The 13,811-nt window shown below is 49.5% G+C and overlaps 1 protein-coding gene across 6 annotated transcripts in view; it reads left to right on the top strand.

The window, feature by feature from the left end:
- Positions 1 to 13,811, top strand: part of TSC2 (TSC complex subunit 2) — a 67,203-nt gene that overhangs the window by 51,092 nt on the left and 2,300 nt on the right. For 5 of the 6 annotated variants that reach the window (XM_087728917.1, XM_087728918.1, XM_087728916.1 and 2 more), the window contains 7 exons: positions 6,018 to 6,086; positions 7,511 to 7,665; positions 8,907 to 9,412; positions 10,247 to 10,322; positions 12,228 to 12,314; positions 12,584 to 12,770; positions 13,373 to 13,512. In XM_087728917.1, coding sequence (XP_087585043.1) covers positions 6,018 to 6,086; positions 7,511 to 7,665; positions 8,907 to 9,412; positions 10,247 to 10,322; positions 12,228 to 12,314; positions 12,584 to 12,770; positions 13,373 to 13,512 — 1,220 coding nt within the window. The remainder of the gene's footprint in view (positions 1 to 6,017; positions 6,087 to 7,510; positions 7,666 to 8,906; positions 9,413 to 10,246; positions 10,323 to 12,227; positions 12,315 to 12,583; positions 12,771 to 13,372; positions 13,513 to 13,811) is intronic. The other variant, XM_087728915.1, reaches the window with a different exon arrangement.

Genomic DNA, 13,811 nt, shown 5'->3' with positions numbered 1-13,811 from the left:
GGTCCCTGCGTTGGTGGATGTCCTCCAGGCTTCTCCGGGGGTGCCCGTTCAAGGAACCCGACCGCATCCAGGTCACGATGGACGCCAGCCTGTTTGGATGGGGAGCCCACGCCCTGGACAGGGTGGCTCAGGGGCGCTGGTCGGAGCAGGAGCTGACGAACAGCATAAACTGGCTAGAGCTACGGGCCACCCGTCTAGCCCTTCTGGAGTTTCGGGACATTGTATCTCACAACCATGTGTTGGTCTTGACAGACAATGTGGCCTCCAAAGCCCACATCAACCGCCAAGGGGGCACCCAGTCCAGGGCCCTGATGCTGGAGGCGGAAAAGTTGTTCCATTGGGTGGAGTCCAGACTCTCGATTCAGGCGGAGCACATCTCGGGCGTGGCCAACACACAGGCGGATTGGCTGAGCAGGACCACTGTGGATCAAGGGGAGTGGCAACTCCACCCCATTCTTTTCCAGGAGCTCTCTCACCGATTCGGCCAACCCAAGGTGGATCTGTTTGCACACCCGCACAACGCGCAACTCCCCCGCTTTTACTCCAGATACCAGACCCCGGGAGCGGAGAGGGTAGATGCTCTGCGCAGTCCGTGGCCGGCCGGCCTTCTTTATGCCTTTCCTCCTCTCCCGATCCTTCCGTCGGTCATTCAGAAGATTTTGACAGAGCAGGCGGAAGTGCTGCTGGTCGCTTCGATGTGGTCCAGACGACCCTGGTACGCAGACCTCGTCCATCTGTCTGTTTCGCGCCCTTGGAGGATTCCGGACGATCGGATTCAACTCAACCGGGGGCTCTCATACACCCGAACCCCCAACTGTTACAGTTAGCCGTGTGGCACGTGAGCGGGTTATTCTACCGGCTCTTCACTATTCTGACGAAGTCATCGCCACTATTCAAGCGGCCCGTCGACCGTCGACTACCCGTATTTACGAGGCCACTTGGCAGGCCTTCTGTCGGTGGTGCCGTCGCACCGGGGTCGACCCCATCAAGGCCTCGGTGCCTCAAGTTTTGGACTTCGTACAATCCGGTCTCAACAAAGGTTTGGCACCAAACACACTTCGCCGGCAGGTCACAGCCTTGTCTACGGTAATTGGGGGAGGTCAAGGCCGCTCCTTATCTCAGCACTCGCGCGTCTGAACCTTCTTGAAGGGTGCTTCCAACTTACGACCGCCGACCGTGCACCGTTATCCCACGTGGGACTTGCCCTTGGTTCTCAGAGCTCTCACAGCTGCTCCCTTTGAACCCATCCACTCCATCAGTCTCCGGTTGTTGACGCTCAAGACTGTGTTTCTAGTGGCCATCACATCAGCCAGGAGAGTGTCGGAGCTGGCAGCGCTCTCTGTTCGCGCGGATCTTTGCATCTTCCATCCGAACAGAGTGGTGCTTCATTTGGACCCGACCTTCCTTCCTAAGATAAACTCGCTATTTCACAGGGCACAGGAACTCGTCCTGCCGGACTTTTGCCCGCATCCCTCTCATCCTCAGGAACGCCAGTGGCACCATCTGGATGTTCGCCGGGCTCTCCGCCGCTATGTGAAGCGCACGGCTTCGTTCAGGAGGTCGGAAGCACTGTTCGTTTCCTTCCAGCCTTCGTCAATGGGACAAAAAGTATCTTCCCATACCATCGGCCGATGGTTGAAGGCGTGTATTGCGTTGGCATACGACAGTCACTCACGACCGGTTCCAAGGCGGATCACCCCTCAATTCACCAGGAGTGCGGCCACCACAGCGGCCTGGGCTACGCAAGCGTCTGTAGAGGAAATATGCAGGGCGGCCACCTGGGCGTCGCCCTCACCCTTTATTCGACACTACAAGATTGATGTCTATGCCTCGGCTGAGGCGTCCTTCGGGCGGAGAGTGTTGCAAAGGGTCCTTCATTCTGCGGAGGAGCCTGACCAGCCTAGCTCCCGCCCTGGCAATTAATTGCTTTGGCATATCCCATGATTGGATTCCCTGAGCAGCACACAGGAGAATGACCGTTGTCTTACCTGAACGGTCCTTCTATGGGTGCTGCGAAGGGAATCCAAACCCGCCCGCAGTTTCGGCTGGCCAGGGCTCCACCTTGATTGTGACTCTGTGACTATCTTCATCTCTGACTGGACTTTGACTGTTCTTTAGTACCAGGATTGCCTACGGCTTGATTGACATTGACATACTTATTCTTCAGTGGACTTCGTGCGAAACTGAAACAGTCCAGCCAGAGGAGGCGTGGTTTAGAAATTTACATACTCAGTCTCAAGGCTAAAGGGCTAAGTTAACCCATGATTGGATTCCCTTCGCAGCACCCATAGAAGGACCGTTCAGGTAAGACAACGGTCATTTCCTCCAGGAAGACAGGAGTGCCGGCTACCTAGACCCCTTCCAGTCAGGCTTCAGACCCGGTTACAGCACAGAAACCGCTTTGGTCGCATTGATGGATGATCTTTGGAGAGCCAGAGATGAAGGACATTCCTCCATCCTGGTCCTCCTTGACCTCTCAGCGGCTTTCGATACCATCGACCATGGTATCCTTCTGCGACGACTGCGGGAGGTGGGAGTGGGAGGCACCGTGTTACGGTGGTTCTCCTCCTACCTCTCGGACAGGTCGCAGTCGGTGTTAGTGGGAGGGCAGAGATCGTCCCCAAGGCCCCTAAACTATGGGGTGCCGCAGGGTTCGGTCTTATCCCCCCTACTATTTAACATCTACATGAAACCGCTGGGAGAGATCATCCGCAGGCACGGGATCAGATACCATCAATATGCGGACGATACTCAATTGTATCTGTCCGCCCCGTGCCAAATCAATGAAGCGGTTGACGTGATGGGCCGGGGGCTTGAAGCCGTCATGGACTGGATGAGGATTAACAAGCTTGTGCTCAACCCAGAAAAGACCGAGTGGCTGTTGTGTTTTCCTCCCAAAGATTTGGCCAATAATCCAACACTCAGGCTGGGGGGTCAAATTTTACACCCCTCAGAGAGGGTCCGCAACTTGGGAGTCCTCCTGGATCCACAGCTGTCATTCGACCACCATTTAACGGCTGTGACCAGGGGGGCATTCGCCCAGGTTCGCCTGGTGCGCCAGTTGCGACCCTACCTGAATCGGGAGGCCCTCACAACAGTCACTCGGGCCCTTGTGACCTCTAGGCTGGAATACTGCAATGTGCTCTACATGGGGCTGCCCTTGAGGAGCATCCGGCGACTTCAGCTAGTGCAGAACGCAGCCGCGCGAGTGATCGCGGGTGCACCCCGATTCACCCGCATAACACCTATCCTCCGCGAGCTGCGCTGGCTACCTGTCGATCTCCGGATGCGCTTCAAGGTGCTATTGATCACCCATAAAGCCCTACATGGCAGTGGATCTGGATACTTGAGAGACCGCCTTCTGCCAATTACCTCCCTACGACCTATAAGATCCCATAGATTAGGCCTCCTCCGCATTCCATCGGCCAGCCAGTGTCGGCTGGCAACTACAAGGAGGAGGGCCTTCTCAGCAGTAGCCCCGACCCTTTGGAACGAGCTCCCCGTAGAGATTCGTACCCTCTCCACCGTCCAAGCCTTCCGCACAGCCTTGAAGAACTGGCTCGCCCGTCAGGCCTGGGGATAAGGATCGCTACCCCGCCCGAATGATGTATGCATGTTGTTTACTATTTTATTATATGTTGTTGTCTCAATGTTGTATTCCCCCCTCCCTGGTTTTCTGTGAGCCGCCCTGAGTCCCCTCAGGGAAAAGGGCGCCCTACAAATGCAAATAAAACCTCAAACCTCAAACCTGGTGGGCGATTTCAGCCACAGGACAGATCAGCCCTGTGTGTCCTTCATGCCTTTGGCCCTTCAGCAATCTCCTGGAGTTAAAGAGCTTTCTCCCTTATTGGTCCATCCCTGTAGCTGAGAGATGGGCAGCTGTGCTGGTTTATTATCTCCAGCAGACACTGGATGGCAATCACTCAGTATCCCTCCTTCTGTGGCTTTACTGGTGGATTGACAGTCAAATGCCTCTTTTCCCATTGTATCATCTCCAGTCAGGGGGCATGGAAGTTAGAAATCAGCAGGCTTGCGCTCGAGACCTGTTGCTGCTACTGGGCGGGGTGAGCTCCCATCACATGCTGCAGCTCCTGCCGACCCAGTAGTTTGAATGTGGACTTGGGTACCACTTTGATGGGCAACTTCGTGGGGACACAAAAGAGACTCCTAACTGGGCATCCCTTGGGCAACAGTGTTGTCACTGGCAAATCCTTTGCTGCTTCCAACATGGGGGGAAAATCTCTAGTCTTTCAGTAAATGTGTTTTCCATGTGGTGCATGATCTTGACCATGAAATCTGACAGCCAGAGCAGCTTCTCGTCTGGTGTGGGACTCAGTGGTTCTGATGCTCCCATGTAAAGGAGATGACAAGACTGTTGGTCTGGCTTGTGGACAGTGGCAATCATCTCAAAGCAGCTTGAGGAATTCTATCAAGTGCAGGAAAACAATGTCTCAGTTCCTAATGGGATCACAACATTCAAAATGTATTCTAGAGCAAATAATTCAGCTTCTGAATTTCCTGCCAACCTATCTGAGTGGTTAGATGCAGCCTCATCTGAATGAGGGGCCATAAATAAACTTTTTTTACTTAGCTCGTGGCTGCCTGCTCCATATCAGGAAGATCCTTTTAGCACCTTTCTAACTGAAAAGTGTGCTTTTTAATAAAAAATGAATTAGTCGATTTGCAGACCTGATTTTTTTTACCACCATAGATTAGCACAGCTCTCCTCTTCCAATGCCTCTAACCAGAGCCATTCAACATTATTCTGTGCCTAGCTTGTTTCTTTGCTAAGGTTTGCAGGAATTTCCCAGGGTAGGTCTGCTTTATTTTTTTATTCTATGTAAAGGCTAATTTGGTTCAGCTAGAAACTGGGAGATGGTGAGTTCTAGTCCTGCCTTAGCCATAAAAGTCAGCCTGTCTCTCATGTCCAGAAGTTGCACTTGAGCAGTGGGAGCCTCCTATGGCCATGAGTGCCTCTACTGCTGCCCCGCCTTCCCTCTTCAGAGGGGCTTCAGGAGAAGCACTGTGCCTACATCAGAGCCGGAACTGAGGTGTACTTAATTTTGGAGCCGTATCGATTGCCTGGGAATGCTGCATGTTTTGCTATCGATACTTTTCCATACACGAAGATGCAGGTTTTCCATCTAAAGGTCCAACAATGTGTATGTGAAATGACATCCCAGAACATCAGTTGTAGTAAATGCAGCATGTAAAAACACATTGTGTTTGAGAAGAAATTGTTTTCTCAAATATATACAAAATGTACATATGAAAATATATTTTGTGCTTGCTTTTTAAAAAGTAATAAGAAACTCCATAAATGTGTGTGCGCATGCACATCTGTGTTAATATAGTAGAAAAAGGCCACAGAAAATATATCATAAATAAAACAAGTTCAGAAAAGTGACTAAGTTAAGTTAATTACAGTGAATCAGGTCTAAATTTGTACTTTCAGTGTGGTATAATAAAACTTATAGTCTATGAGGTAAATTGAATTTATTTTAAGTTCCACAAATCCTTTAATATCTGCTTTGTCAAAACATTATGAAATGTTTAAAAAGTCACAATTTGCCCTACATCTATGGATGTTTGCATACTCACAAATTGGCTAGCTCACATAATGATAACTATAACTCAGTATTTAATTTAAGCATTGTGCCTATTTAGGAACTAATTCTCGAGGATAACAATCCTTACAGCAGTCAAAGAATTCAGAGAGGAGTACATTTAGAATCAAAGCTAAATAATTGTCTGATAAGCTTGAAATGGTAGGAAATTAAATCTGTCTTTCCCAGCAGGAAATTACAATTTATAGTGAAAACCTTGAAAGATGCCTATGTCCTAAATCTTCCACTGCAGGTGGTCCAATTCCTCCATCTCTGCTTCTGAGCCTTTCACATATTCATTTGTGGTTGCAGTTATTCCCTCCCCCCCATGTTGTCTGTCTCTCTCTCTGTCTTTCCATCTCTCCTCTCTTCCCTTTTGATGTAGCTCCTTCCTTGGTTTTCCCTCCACAGTGGCCTCTTTCTCTGCCATGGGCCTGACCAGCTCTCAAGGAGGGTTGTACAGGAGCATTTCCTGGGCAGGTACATTTGCATCTTTTCAAGGAGGGTGTTTGCTGTTTGGTTTGGCTCTAAAGGCAGCTTGGTGTGGAAGGAAGCATGCCTGTGATTCACACCTAAGGCTTTTCTTGGTCCTTCCAGCTAGCCCTCTTTCTCACCGATCATTGGACGTAGGAAGGGGAGGAAAGGTGGGCCAGGCAGAGCCTCTGCTCCCTGGAAACTCAAAACTTCCAAAGAATTCCGTTGACCTTTTCTTGCCACTTCAATTTCCCTTCTATTTTCTGCCATGTTCTGTTGCATTTCCTTGTGGTCATGCTATTACATATTATATACGATTCTGCTCCAGTCTCAAGCTATAAAGCTCGTCCTGTAACCGCTGGATGTCAGGGAGTTCCAGTATGAACGCAAGAGGTGGGAGAGAGGCATCTGCCAGGAGCCCTGGTTCAGTGCAAAAGTAGCCACTGATGTCAAACCTTTGCTGCTACTTTAAAATAATATCAGGAAATCAGGGCAAAACAAGTCTTATCCTTCCCATTACCTTCTCACCTGCCCCAGGTATACTTCATTATGAAAATTAGATAAAGTATACAATAAATAGACCATTTGCTTAAAAATAACCCCTGATTCTAATCAGGGACATTTGTGAAGTTGGCCAGAAGTCTTCTGCTTGAACAGTTTAATAGATCACATTAGCAAGTAAGGATAAGTGGTTTTAATACTAAATCACTAAACATTTTAAAATATGTTTTAATAATTACATTAACAAAAATAGGACCTGGCCAGCACCCCATAATGCAGCCAGGCCACAATCTAATCCAGGCCACAGAGCCACCCCCAAGTCCTACAGGGTTGATTCAAGGGTTCAGTAACATTGACATCTAGTGACATCTTAATAAGGTTTGTGTTGGTTTCTGTTCGCATCTCTGCATATTGCAAGAAAGCCTCCTAAAAAGAGCAAAACACTCAAGAACAGAGTTGGAACTCATCAGCTTCTTGTTTGTCTCCCGTTTGGCCATGAATGAAGCATCTGAAGCTGGTCATAGGCAAGCTGCCCTCTCTTCTGGCCTCATCAATACTGGGAAAAGAGTTTCGCCTCTGGGGTGGGACTGTTGTACCTACGGTATCATAACAAGATTAAATATATGTCACAACTTTGGGCCAAGTTGTTAACAATATTGGACTAACTTTGCATTTTTCTGCTGCAGTTGCTCCTTTGTCTCTGTGGGAGGAACAGGCTGGGGAATTCTGGGAGTTGAAGTCCAGAGTTAAAGTTGCCAAGGTTGAAAAACAGTAGATTAGATTGTTCTAATTTTTGTTTGAAGAAACAGCTGCCTGGTGAAGTGGAAGGGAGATACTTTGCAAAACAACAGGGTTGCAGGAAGAGAGGATCCTGCTCTCAGGAAATATTTCTCCACCTGTCATTCCTGGCTCTTTGTGTCTCTTGACAGAATCTGCAGTCGTACTAGAAGAAGGAAGCCCCCCAGAGGAAGATGGAAAAGGAGTGGAATTCCACCCTGAATCTCAAGAGATTGAAGACTTTGAAGCCACCTGTTTGGGGCAAGGCCTGGGGGAGGAGAGATTTGGCCGAGGAGTCTATGGCCGAGTAAGTCAGCCCCTCCCTGCCCTGTTTGCCCCTCAGGCAGAGCTGCTTAGGGTGCTTCCTGATTGGAATCCTGGATCAGTGGTTGTTCAATCTTTTCTTGAAAACGGCCAGTGATGGAGCTCCCACAACCCCAGGAGGCAAGCTGTTCCATTGGTTAATTCTTCTCATGGTCAGGAAATTTCAGGGGAGGGGGAATCACTGTAAAGAGCTCTGTAGAAAGGAAGAAAGACCAAAATAGAAGAGAAGCCACTGTAAATTATTTTGGATTTTTTAAACACAATTTTTATTAAAGGAGTTTTCACCAGATAAAAACAATTCACTTTTTAGAAAAGAAATAAAGAAAAATAGTCAATAGACAAGAAAGAAAAGAGGGAAAGACAAATGATAAGAAAAAGAAAAGATGATTAAGAGCCACAGTGGCACAGTGGTTAGAGTGCAGTACTGCAGGCTACTTCTGCTGACTGCCAACTGCCTGCAAATTAGCAGATCAAATCTCACCGGCTCAAGGTTGACTCATCCTTCCGAGGTGGGAAAAATGAGGGCCCAGATTGTTGCGGGGGCAGAGGCTGACTCTGTAAAGTGCTTAGAGAGGGCTGTAAAGCATTGGGAAGTGGTATAAGAAGGGACTCTTGTTGACAATGGTTATAAATGCATTTCTATTCTATATTCTCTTGTTAAGATTACACTATAATTTCCTTCTTTCCACAGTCTGCCTTTTTTAATTGTCAATCCCATGAATCACAAGTTCATTTTTCCCCGTTCTGAAAAAGGTATAGAAGGGATTGCCAAATACTAATTTCTTTTCCTTAATGGAACAAGTCAGTTTAGCCACCTTGGAAGACGCTATAGATTGTTCAAGCCATGTTATGGATGGTAGATTTGGGGAGCCTGTTCGGAGGAACATCCAAATGATCAGAATATTTTGATGGTGAAACTGATGGCCTAGAAAAACGGCCAGCTCCCTTTGTTTTCCTGGCTGGTTAGAGGCAGGGCAGCTGCTGGCTGCCTGAGTGGTTGCATTTGTGTTATGACCAAGGAGTTGGAGAGCCTTCAAGGCAATTTCAGGGCTTCCTCCTGTATGTGGCTCAAATGGAGCTGGGCCCTGCAACAGCCGTTTCTGAGAGAGCAAGGAAGTGGCCTTCTAGAGGCTGGGTTGCCTTCTACGGGCAGCCCTGTGGGTGGAGTGCTCCTGCTGAGTCCTCCCTGAGCAGCTGTCTTGTTTCTCCCCCTCGCCTTGGCAGTCCTCGTCGACCTCCAGCCAAGAGGAGAAGGCCCCAAAAGCAGAAGATCTGGCCGCCATTGGCATTCCGATCGAAAGGGCCAGGAACCTGGAAGACAGCCGGGCCTTTGAAGCCCTCTCTTTCCAGCCTTCCCAGACTCTCAGCAAGTCCAGCTCCTCCCCGGAGCTCCAGACTCTTCAGGAAGTCCTCAAGGATCCGGGTGGTGAAGAGTCAACCCAGAAACTCAGAAGCGAAGAAGGCAAAGCCAAGTCTCAGTCTGATCAGCTGGAAGGAGAGGCCGCGGGGGGCTCTCTGGCGAAGGTAGAGGACCAGGGCTCGGCAGGGATGAGGCTGGCTGTGGCGGCCCCCGCCTCTTCTCCCCATTCCCCAACTGGCCACCGGCCGCGCGGATACACCATCTCTGACTCGGCCCCCTCCAGGAGGGGCAAAAGGATGGAGAGAGACCTCTTGAAGGGAAGAGCAGCAGCTGCCTCCAACGCAGGGAAAGTCCCAGGCATCAACCCAAGGTGAGGGTAAAAATGGGGCTTCCCCTCTGTGAAGCCTCCATCAGAATCTCTCCCGGAATCTAGGGCAGAATTTAGAGAACTGCCTGAGACTGTGGGGTGAAGGAGCAGCAGTTCCTGAAATGGGTAGGAACACCTGGGGAAAGTCTTGGGCCAGCAGATCAGTGGGTGGGGTCTGGCCCAGTTTCGCTTTGCTTCCCTTCAGTCACAGCCCACAGGCCCTTGTAGGCGATGGAGCCTCTTTCCTCAGTGGGTTGAAGAGAGCTGAGAGTGGCCCGGATTCTGAGGAACTGAAGAAACAAGAACCCAGAATCGGGAGTCACAAATCAAAGGCCTGCAGAAGACAAGCCTGCTTGCTTAGAGTTGATAAGGAGGGCAGCACTTCCTGGAGGGCGGTCCTGGTAGCTTCCCCGGCCGAGGCCTGGTCCCCAGAGGCCCTTCCAGCCTTTCCTCCATGAAATAGGGCAGAGAGCTCGGGGGGCCTTGTGGGCTCTTCTGGCCATAATAACGGTGCGTCCAGATTAAATGCCAGGAAGAATAGCTGAAAAATGGCTCATGTCTCCAGTTTTACCAATGACCAGGGTCCCCCCTCCCTTCTCTCAGGAAACTGGCTCAAGCTTTTAAGAGCCTGGAAATGGGAGGGATCCTGGGTGGACATTTGGCCCTTTTTCATGGTCTTTGCAATGTTTTGAGCAGGCAACCAAAAAGGACATTTCCTTTTTCACATCAAAGCATTCATCGTAGATTATTGTGTCTTCCATAAGTGAACAGTGACACGAAAGCCTAAATTCTTCTGCAGCTAAATGGGTTTTGTCTTCTTTCCCCGCCCCCCTTCAGCTTTGTGTTCCTGCAGTTGTATCATTCTCCTTTCTTTGGTGATGAATCCAACAAGCCCCTTTTACTGCCAAATGAAGTAAGTTTGAGCATGTTGGCTCATTGATTGATTTTGTATCATTAAATCATTGCTGACTCATTGCTGATTTCTCCATGATGATCCACCCATCATCAGCCATTTGATTTCTTCTCTCCCTCTGGTTTTCTTGGTGAAAGCACAAGGAGGGTCCAGGGCTGCCTTTTCCTGCTCTCGCCATCAAGAGAGCCAGTTGGCCGAGAGGTTCAGGCGTCAGGCTGGAAAATGGTGATTTAGGCATTAAAACTGGGTGGAGGAGAGAGACGGTCCCTCTCTGTCAGCCCCTCCCTCACCACCGATTGTTGTGGGGAAATTGAGGAGGAAGGGCATTTGGTACGTCCAACATCTGAAGTTATTTGTAAAAGTCAATGTGGGATATAAATAAATTAGTTAAATTGTCTCTAATGACATTGCAGGTAGTCCTCAATTTATCACCACAATTGAGCCCAAAATTCATGTTGCTAAGTGAGAAATGTTGACTCAAAGAAATTTGCTAAGTGAGTTTTCCCCCATTTTACAACTTTTCTTGCCACATTTAATTAAATCACCACAGCTGTTGAATTGGTAAAGTGGTGTTTGTAATCTGGCTTCTGCATTGACTTTGCATGACCTTGGGACACTGCAACCGTCATAAGTGTGAATCAGTTGTCAAGCATCTGAATGTAAACCACGTCCCCATGGGGAGGCTGCATCAGTCGTAAGTGTGAAAAATGGTCATAAGTCACTTTTTTCAGTGCTGTTGTAATTTCATACCATCACCAAGTGAACTGTTGTAAGTTGAGGACTTCCTGTAATTGATCCTCTGCTTCCAGCATCTTTGTGTCTCACTGCTCCCAACGCAGATGCTGTAGCTGGCAGCTGGGATATGGCGCCCCCTGCTAGGAGTCCATGCTCTCTGCCTTCTTCCCTCATCACACACAAACACACACCCTGTTACTGCCACAATGAAACAGCGCAGCAGGACGTAGAGAGGGGGAGAGAGCATGTGGTATGAAATATGTGAAATAGTGGAACCAATAAATGCCACTAGAGAGAGTGGGGGTGGAGTGGATGCAGAGGGAGCGTTGCTAAAATGTAATTTCCAGGTGGGAAATGCTCTGCTTGGGAGGGGGGTGTTCCCAGAAATGCTTCTCGGGGGCAAATACTTCTTTTCCCAGAGAGGCTCAAATGCTTTGGGTGCTTCCAGGTGTTTCTTGATTTCCCAGGTTGCGTTGGAGAGGTTGGGGAGGAGACGCCCAGGGGCTTCCCAGGGGCTTCCCTTGTTTGAGACCTGGGGTGGGGGGAGGGGGCCTACTAATGGCTTCTGTTCAGGTGGGGGGGTTGATGGAATCGTGTCTCTTTGGGCCCCATCCTGTCTGCAGTGACTTCTGGGGGACTGCAGCAGCTCAGGTTTTGTAGCAAATGAAACAAAATGCCACCAACCACACAAGGCTGCAACTGTGTGTGTGTACTTATTATTTGTGGCATTGTCATCTCCCTCAGCTGCTGTAGCAGGTTAAGAAGGAAGAAGAAGAAAAGGCTTAGCCGGTTCTTTTCCTCATCAGGGCAGGGAAGGAAGTTTTTGCAGCTGCTGCTCTTCTAGCCAATGGAGGGGTCTGGCCAGCTCCCCTCCCCCCCATCTGCTTCTCTGGCACTCCAGGGATTGTATCTGTGGAAGCGGATTCTGGGCTTTTGGACTACTAGACCCATGTGGCTCCCTGTTTCCTGAGAATTGCAAGAAAGGCGAAAAAAGGATCTCTTGTGCTCAGACAAGCAGTTGGGTTGTCATGGGAGTTGTGTTGCCTGTGCAGGTTCTCCAGGTGCCTGGGAGGCCTTCAGCAGTGAAGAGGATGTTTGCATTTGACCTTGTTTCAGTCTTTTAAAAGGCCCAGGAGGCTGGATCTGACCCTCTTGTCTTTTAATCCATAGACCTTTGAGAACTCCATTCAGCTTCTAGATCAGATCCCTCCGTATGACACCCACAAGATTGCCGTCTTGTATGTTGGAGAAGGACAGGTATGTGCCATGTCTGGTAACAGTAAGCAGAACCTCTTTGGAAGAGCTGGTCCCTCTTCCCTTGGAAGTGCCAGTTGCCCAACTGGATTGGAGGACCTCGTTTCCACCATAGCTCCTCCTCTCCCCGGAGTCGCGTGATCGGTCCTGCGTGACAATCCAATCATTGTGGGTTTCGAAATACATGCTAACTGATGGAGCCCTTGGGGTGGCCTTGGGCTCCTCTTGCCTTGGCTCTGCTTTGAGGGCCTGCTTTGCTTCTGGTCCTGCAGAGCAGCAACGAGCTGGCCGTTCTGTCCAATGAGCACGGCTCCTACAGGTACACGGAGTTCCTGAGTGGCCTGGGCAAGCTCATTGAGCTCAAGGACTGCCAGCCAGACAAGGTTTATCTGGGCGGCCTGGACGTGTGTGGAGAGGACGGGCAGTTCACCTACTGCTGGCACGACGACATCATGCAAGGTATGAGAGGCGGCTTCTGACCTGTGTTTGCTCCGCCTCCACCTCTGAGCTGTTCAGGAGCTCTTTTGAAGCCCAAGAACAATTTGATTCTTCAGATTCTGGGATTCAAACCTTGCCAGGTGTAACTGTACTGATGTCAAGGCAAGGAAGTAGCCTAAGAAGTCCCTCTGAAGGCCTCTTCACGCCTGTGCTGTTGGCTGTGACATGCTGGACAGATGTTAGCATCTACATTGAGCTGGCATGAAGGAACAGAGACCCCAGCCGAGGAACGTTCGGTGCAGGAGGCTTGTTGGCTGACTGGATCTTGAGATGGTGGGGGACGTTCTGCAGCTTAACTTTTCCTTCTGATCAACTCAGCGAGAAAGTTTTTTGCTGAGCAAAACCTCCCCCACTTCTCAGTTCTGTCAGTTTCTCCAAGCAGGGAGCTTGGGCTCCTGGGAGCATTTTATGGACGGAGACGGCTGCTCTTCATCCAGCCATCTACCGAAAACCCTTTGTTTTAAATTTAGCTGCCCAAGTAGGGATTTCCAGAGGATCCCTCGTTTGCTGCTTGAGGTCTGAACTACTATCTGCATCCATTTTCCTCTCTCCTTGTTTTATAGCTATTTTCCACATTGCCACTTTGATGCCCACCAAAGATTCGGATAAAAATTGCTGTGACAAGAAACGACATTTGGGGAATGACTTTGTTTCCATAATTTACAATGATTCTGGGGAAGATTTCAAACTGGGGACCATCAAGGTAAGGAAGAAGACACCGATTGGACAAGATAGCTGGTGGCTTTCCGATTGGCCCACCTCTAGGAGGGGCTTTCTGCCAGTCGATGGACGGGAGATAGAAGTTGCCTCTGCTGTTCTAGGCTGAGAGACAGCAAGATCTCCAACCAATCAGGGCTCTTCTGAACAAAGAGTGAAGTCAGTGAAAGGGTCCGGGGGGGATTTTTTCATTTGGACTCTTGGTGGCCCAAGAAGCCCACTCCCACTCTGGATTGATTCTGAATCTCTTTCCTAAGCAGGTTGCCCTACACAGGTGGTCCAGAG

Source organism: Thamnophis sirtalis, unplaced genomic scaffold (genome assembly GCF_051295495.1).
Source record: "Thamnophis sirtalis isolate CommonGarterSnake01/CBP01778 unplaced genomic scaffold, rThaSir2_p1.2 scaffold_14, whole genome shotgun sequence".
Classification (NCBI taxonomy): domain Eukaryota; kingdom Metazoa; phylum Chordata; class Lepidosauria; order Squamata; family Natricidae; genus Thamnophis; species Thamnophis sirtalis.
The sequence above is the reverse complement of the archived record's forward strand: the minus strand, read 5'-3'. Positions and strand labels throughout refer to the sequence as shown.